Source organism: Nansenia antarctica (genome assembly GCF_963989245.1).
Source record: "Nansenia antarctica genome assembly, chromosome: 8".
Lineage (NCBI taxonomy): Eukaryota > Metazoa > Chordata > Actinopteri > Argentiniformes > Microstomatidae > Nansenia > Nansenia antarctica.
Genome location: NC_137678.1, coordinates 52,470,425 through 52,478,414, shown reverse-complemented (window position 1 = coordinate 52,478,414; position 7,990 = coordinate 52,470,425). Strand labels below are relative to the sequence as shown.

Sequence of the window (7,990 nt, the reverse complement as noted above, 5' to 3'; positions counted from 1 at the left end):
ATCGATTCCCGGCGGCCCCGGGGAACCAGCAACTGGGTGACGTCCTCTTCCCTGCGAGTGTCACGACTCACTCTATATAGTCTGTCCCTAACCAACGTAAAGTATGGGGGAGCGAGCGCCGCGTCTGGCCGTACCCGTGCACCATCAATCACCATCACCTGGTCATAGGCTGAGCGTAGGGTAGCGTCACGAGACTGTTCGAGGGGAAAATCTCCCACCGGAGGAAACACCGGCAGCGGCACCTCGGGTGGCTCGGACTAACCGCCGCCTTGACTCTATATTTTCTCCCATTATATTTAATCTCGATGGGGACCACCGGGTATACGTGAACATCCCCATGCACACACAGTATTGACACCCTCGATGCCCCCACCAATGCCCCTGGTCGCACCAGGGGCTGGTGGATCATAGACTGTAGGCAGCCCGAATCCAGCAGCGCCTCGTGCGTACCCCGCTGCATCCTTACCCGGATGCGGTACACCTCGCTCGGGTCCGGGGGAGGGGTGACCTCGTCGGCGGTGGGGACAGCCCGGCCGACCTCCATAGCTGGGCACTCCCGGCGGCGGTGGCCAGGCTGGCCGCACCGCCAGCACCCCTCCTCTGCCGCTTGTGGGGCTCTCTGTGGGGTGAAGGCCGCGCCCCCCTGCGTTGCCTCCGGCCACCCGCCCCGGGGAGCGGCCATCGGCCTCTCACGCCGTGTCCCCGCCACGGGTCCGGTCCAGGCAGCCCCCCCCTCCTGGCGGCGGGGAGCTGGGACCGGGACCGCGGCGGGTCCCGCCACCCCCGCGACTGGAGAGGGCAGGTGGTTCTCGGCCAGCCCGATGGCGGTGGTGAGGTTGGCGGGCCGGTGGTAGGCTACCCAGGCAGCGGTCCGCGCCGGTAGGCCCCCCACGAACCTCTCCAGGGCGACCTGCTCCACCACCTCCGCCGCCGATCTCTCCTCGGGCTGCAGCCACCGCCGCGCCATGTCCATCACCTGCTGGCCGTACAGGAACGGCCTCCCGCCGGCCTCCAGGGTCAGGGCACGGAGCCGGCGCCGGTGCTCTTCCGGGCTCAGCCCGAGCCGGTCCCGGATGGCCCTGACCACTGTCGGGTAGTCGGCCTGGCTGGCCGCCGGGAGACCCGCCAGCGCGAGCTGCGCCTCCCCGATCAGCAGGGGTCGGAGCTGGTGGGCCCACTCGTCCTCTGGCCACCGTTGTCTCCGGGCCACCTGCTCGAACGTCTCAATGTACGCCTCCGGGTCGTCCCCCTCCGTCATCCGCAACATCCGGACTCGGGTCCCACCGCCTGCCACGCCGTAGTCCCCGTACCCCTCCCGGTCGCGGATGATGGCCCGGAGGTCCGCCCGGTCCTCGGCCTGGGCGCGGGCCATGTCCATCAGGGCGTCGTGGCTGGCCCGCGCCATCGCCGCCTGCTGCTCTTGCAGCTGTGCCAGGTGGGCGAGTACGTGTCCCAGGGGCGACTCCATGCCCCCGCCTGTCTGTTATTTGGGTGTTTGGGTCCGCCTCTCCTCTGTGCCTCACGTCGGGTGCCACTGTAACAGGTTCGGGCACAGAGGGAGACAGACAATATGATTTGGCGGTTTAAGGAATGCGTTTTATTTGTGCAGCTGGTCTGGAGTCCGGTTTGGCTGAGCCTCGCTCAGGGGAGAACGTCCCCGCTCGCTTCCTGCCCGACCCTTCCGGTCGCGGCTCTCCTGTAGCGCTCTCCGACGTCTCTCTACAACCGACTCTCCGCTGCTTCTCCCCGCTTCCTCCGTTCTCCGCTCACCGCGTCCTACTCTGGGTCCCGGGGGAGAACAAAGCAACACATTAAGAGGGCGCGTTGATGAGGACCCAATTGGCATCAGCCGGTGCCAATTGCGCCCCCATCCCTTCACCAACCGTCCTGCGGCTCCCTCTGCAGGTCGGAACGCGTCATGTTCCCCACACCTTCATAAGGTTTTAAACATCACCCCTTCCTTGTGTAGTGAACCTCGTTCTTCCATAATACAGTTTACGTTTGTTTGGTTCATCATTTGTATGAAGTGGTTGTGGACAACTAGTGATGACATTTTAGATTTAGAATAGAGGACAACAGTGTGCAAACAGCAGCGAGATTAAAGGACGTCCAATGGAACACAACACCGTAAAGACGCAATAAGTGTCTGCACCGTGTTTACACTGTTCTTGTTAATTTGTATTCATATAATCGTACATTACATTACTTTTTTTGTATCTTCACACTTGCTTTAGCTTTTAAAAAGAACAATTTAAAGGATAGATTATCATTGACAAAAGATATAGGAATGACATCTCTTTGAAGACAACTGTTTGGGGGAGGGGCCAAACAAAGGAAGCGCGCGGCAGGGTTTAAGTGTTTGAATTTGTGGCGGCAACGGCGTGGACGGTGCTCGTGTCCAATGGCAGCCGGAGAAGGAGGCAACAACGAGCCAATGAGCGCGTCTATAGTCGCCAACCAATCGGGGCACGACTGGGGGTTTATAAATGTACAACGTTCTGTTAAGATTGGTTATACTTCAACTGAACGAAGGAAGTTAGCGTCATGGCCAGAACCAAGCAAACCGCTCGTAAATCCACCGGTGGCAAAGCCCCCAGGAAGCAGCTCGCCACCAAGCAAACCGCTCGTATGTAGGGTTGGGTATCGTTTGGGTTTTATCCGGTACCGGTTACTAACCGATACTTTAAAAACGGTACCGGTACCAAAACGGTACTTAATTCGGTACTTTTGATTTTAAAAAAAATATATATAATATATATATAATAATAATAACACGGTCGACAACATTAAACAGCTTTTCACTTTTTTATTGCTGAGGCACAATAACCACAGTTACTCCTACAACCACAGTTACACCTACAACCACAGTTACACCTACAACCACAGTTACACCTACAACCACAGTTACTCCTACAACCACAGTTACACCTACAACCACAGTTACACCTACAACCACAGTTACAACCACAGTTACTCCTACAACCACAGTTACAACCACAGTTACACCTACAACCACAGTTACACCTACAACCACAGTTACAACCACAGTTACACCTACAACCACAGTTACAACCACAGTTACACCTACAACCACAGTTACACCTACAACCACAGTTACACCTACAACCACAGTTACTCCTACAACCACAGTTACAACCACAGTTACACCTACAACCACAGTTACACCTACAACCACAGTTACAACCACAGTTACACCTACAACCACAGTTACTCCTACAACCACAGTTACACCTACAACCACAGTTACAACTACAACCATAGTTACTCCTACAACCACAGTTACACCTACAACCACAGTTACTCCTACAACCACAGTTACACCTACAACCACAGTTACAACCACAGTTACACAACCACAGTTACAACCACAGTTACAACCACAGTTACACCTACAACCACAGTTACATTGTTGAGCCAACAATATAAACATAGGTTAAATAATGTTACTGACTGTAGCTAAATATTTGCTGCTGCCTGTCTTGGACAGGACCCTCTTGAATGCTGTACCACATAACGACACCTGGGGTCGCTTGGGTGCGGATCAGACGGTCTGCCTGACCTCCACACACCCCTCACCCTACTCCCCCTCCCCAGTCAAGCTAACACCATCCATCCTGGGCCTACCTACCTGCATGTTTAATCTCTCAATCCCCCGTCCCTTTCCTGGTTAAATAAAACAAAACAAGAAATCAGGAAACATTATTACTAACCTGAGGAAATGCTGTCATCATCATCCTCAATGGGAATGGCGATCTCCGCCTCCCCCTCTCCGGAGGTGCTTGCTGCTCAGCCGAAGGGCGGGTGAACTTGCGCAAGCTGTCAAACACGGAGCACCCTTCTACCCTTAAATGTATCGCGTGCGTTGTCAGGTGTTTCATCAAGTTCGATGTGTTGCCTGCTTTACACACGAATGATTTAAAACATTTTGAGCACTTCGCGTTGTTTTCATCGAGCCGGGTGAAATGCAGCCACACTTTAGAACGCTTCATTGCGGTCTTCATTGCGGTCTTCGGCATTCTCGGTGACCTCGTAGCTAGGCTAGCTAGCGAAATTAGATAACATGATTATGATTATTATGATGATAATAATAATATCAATACAATAATACAATAATACAATCACTAACTATATTACTACACTTACTATAAACTCACTCTTCTTCTTCTCAACACAACTGCTCACCTCACTACCACGCACGCAAATTGGAAACAGGCGATGTCACTCACGTCACGACTCAAGTCACGTGTGGTTGACTGTTGCATGACACCGGACACCAGGGGAAGATTTTTTTTTTTTGAAAAGTACCGAAATGAGGAACCGAAATCTCCTTTGCGATTCGGTACGGGTACATACCGAATGTAAAGTAACCGGTACCTACCGGTACCGATTTTCGGTACCCAACCCTACTCGTATGTCCACCGGTGGCAAAGCCCTGTTAGAGCAAATTATTCAATAATGGCAGCCTGTTTCGTTTCAAGATGTATAAGAAAAGATATTTAATATTCTTCTGCAGAAGGAGGAAGTTTACAGGTTCGTCAGACGCATCTGAACGATTCAAAGTTCCTCGTAAAGTCCAGATCATTCATGTCATCTCAGTATTTATACAATCAGGTACCCTCAGGTAAGGGGTCCGCCCTCGGGTGAGGTTTAGACCAATCATGAGCAATGGGTGTGGACTTGTACATTGAGGAAGATGATGGGGGATGAAGGTTAAGGGGGAATCGGCCCCCCCTTTCTCCTAGTGTGGATCATTTTCGGGGAAACTTCCAACGTTATTTTCACGCAGCTCTGAAGTGATTTGAGTGGTGTGCGATAGCATTTCTTCCTGTGGCCCAGCAGAACAGCGCTATTTGTTCAATATCACTGTTGTCTTTAGATTCATCACAGGCAATTGAGTAGGCCACAGCTGAATTTATGTCTTTAATTTGCTGTCTGGTGATGTCTTCTGCCATTTTTATGGTTCTGTCTTTGACAGTCTTTGCAGAGAGGGGCATATCCCTGATTTTCTGCACAATTTCACTCTTGTTTTTAAAGTCTGTGAATAGATGTTCTGAAATCTTAATGAAAGATTCTTTTAGATATTCTCCATCTGTGAACGGCTTCCCGTGCCTGACTATTTCCTGAGCGGCTACAAAACTAGCATATGTACTTGATTTGCAGACTTCATCCACTTCCTGAAGTGATTTTTGCTCAGATCAACCTTCCGCATCAGTTCCGAAACGGCTTTTTTCCTCTCATCTCCATCCGGATATTTTTGAGCAAAGGCTGCGTGTTTATTCTGGAAATGTCTTGCGACATTTGACTTTTTGTTGTTTCCTAGTTTCTCATTACATATTAAGCATACTGGTAAACCAGTCTCGTCAGCAGTGAAAGCAAATGAATCTGCCCACGTACCATTGAATGTTCTGTTTTCTTCAGACACTTTTCTTTTCTTAGAATTCTCCATAGTTAGCCTACCTGGGACTCACTCTATTGGTTTAATTGATTAATCAGCTGTGCGGTAAACTGTTGGAACACACAGTGCACAGCTGATTAATCAATTATTGGAATTCAAGCCTCAGGTGATTCCTCGAACGAGGATCAGGCTTGTGTGATGTGTTCACAGAACACCGGCTAAGAAATCCTCGATATGGGCGCGTGCACGCAGACATAAAGAGCCCCGAAGAGTCGATCTGTCGAAATGAAGATACTCATATTTTCATATTTTAATAAATGAATATTTACTACTGTGGTGATATCAGCAGCAGGCTACAAACCGTCATAACGCCACAATGGCCTAGTGGTATCGACCGCTGCCATAGTATCTATTCGTCATTTTTAGACGGTGGTTCGAATCCCTCTTCGGACACACTTTTTACTGCATTTCGTTGTCTGAATCTAATCTAAAATCTCATCTAAAAAAGTATGTAGGGTATAAAATTATGGTGTTTAAGCCTTTGCATGAAGGCTTCGGTTAAATGTAAAAAAATAAATAATAATCACTTAGTCAAGTCTCGAACACGCAACCTTTGGAACTTTAGCTGGCTGCCTTAACCACTGCGCCACCCAGACCCCTGTGATGACAGCAATGCAAGTTGAGACAATTACCTTCTTTTTTTTACACTCTTTTATTTATTGATCTATCGATCTATCTATCACACTTTCAAAATATCAAGTTATCTATCACACAATCAAACTATCGATCGATCGATCACACTTTCAAAATATCAAATTATCTATCTATCACACAGTCAACCAATCCATCTATCTATCTCGTGTGAAGTGGGAACTAATATTTCCTAAAAGACACATGAGGAACTGTCTTTCGGGATGAAGTTTCCGCCTGTGAGCCTTTTTTGACGCACCGATTACTTTAGCCAGTCTTTTAGCCTGCTCGCGACCAGGCTAATTATATCTGACTCAGAAGGAGCTCAACCAAGCAGCGAATTATTTGAGCCACATTGATGGAACCGAACGCAAGCTAACATTATCGAGGCTTAGAACTTTATCGAGGCTTAGAAGATAATCCACCTTAGTGGAATGGGCCCCTGATCCATTAGGTGTTTATTAATGCCTGTGTGGTGTTATTTTTTAAATGTTGACATTTTTGAGTTAGTAATTCATAAAATACAAAGGTTCCATCTCACAAAACATAATGGAATGTAAAAACTTTGATGCTCAATATCTCTGAACTGCCCTAAACGGAGATAGAACCTGATCATTCTAAACGGAGATAGAACCTTATCATTCTAAACGGAGATAGAACCTTATCATTCTAAACGGAGATAGAACCTTATCATTCTAAATGGAGATAGAACCTTATCATTCTAAACTCACGAGATGATGATCATACCGAAGTTTATTCATCTGAAACATGGAAGATACAGCCGGAGACCATGCACTGAATTGCTTGGCCCTCCTGGCTCAACATCAGGGGCCTCATTCATAGAACGTGCTTAGATCAAATTTTGATCTTACCCGTGTCGTACGTAGAAAACCACGTCAACGTAGTGATTTATACAATTTCAACGTGAGTCAATTTGATCGTGGAAACGATCGTAGCTCGACGTCGAGTATTCAACTTGCTTACGCACATTACCTACTGGTTATGCGGAGTTATTACAGGCATGTGAGCCGCACTGGAAAAACGTTGCCTACTGTAATTCAAGTTTAAGTGGCTCGTAATAAAATTAACGATGTTGTTACCAGCCGAGAAAATGGGTTAAATTCAAGATTTAAAGGGAACTAATGTTTATGATTGTATTTCAGTCTTTCTTTATATCCCTCCGGAGCTGTCTATCTCTCTTCAACATGCCTATGCCTTGCCCGGCCACGCGCTAAATGATACTGGATTTCGAGTTGAGTCGGGATGAGGGGGAATGGCACCCCCCCTGAAATAAAAACAGTCCAAATCATCCCCCTTCTAAAACTGCCATCCCCCCTTTCCATCCCTTATGTCATTTTATCAATGAACGTGGTATTACTGCCCTCTCCCGCTTCCAGACGCACGCCTACCCTATAATATAGTATTAACGCCCTGTGATAGCGGCTCAAATAGCGGCTGAATGAAGCCAAGTGCTATAATATAATATAATACAGACAGTATATAATATTGTCAGTATTGTCTGTCTGTATTATATTATATTATAGCACTTGGCTTCATTCAGCCGCTATAATTGAGCCTCTATCACAGGGCGTTAATACAAACCTCATTCACCTGCGTTCAATTCCAAGTATGTTTGGTATTTATAGAAGGAAGCACGTACGCAACTTTAAACCATCTCAGCCCGTTTTATAAATAATGCTTACGTCCGTTTAGAAAAATGTGCTTACGTGAAAGTCAAAGATGACGTTCAAGTACTTTTTTATGAATGAGGCCCCAGGCCTACAACTATCTGAACTTGACAACGTGACACTGTCAACAATGTCTGTGAACGCCCATACGCTTCTTTTGTTTATTGCTTTTATCAAAGTCTGCCTTTGTCGCAAT

General features: G+C 48.0%; 1 protein-coding gene across 1 annotated transcript in view; it reads right to left on the bottom strand.

Annotated features, from left to right (window-relative positions):
• Positions 1-1,597: 1,597 nt before the first annotated feature.
• itfg2 (integrin alpha FG-GAP repeat containing 2) overlaps positions 1,598-7,990 on the bottom strand; it is a gene marked incomplete at its 3' end in the record, with an annotated part of 30,892 nt that continues 24,499 nt past the window's right edge. Inside the window, exon 12 of the mRNA XM_080538493.1 lies at positions 1,598-1,781. Within this exon, the coding sequence (XP_080394619.1) occupies positions 1,598-1,781 (184 nt within the window). The remainder of the gene's footprint in view (positions 1,782-7,990) is intronic.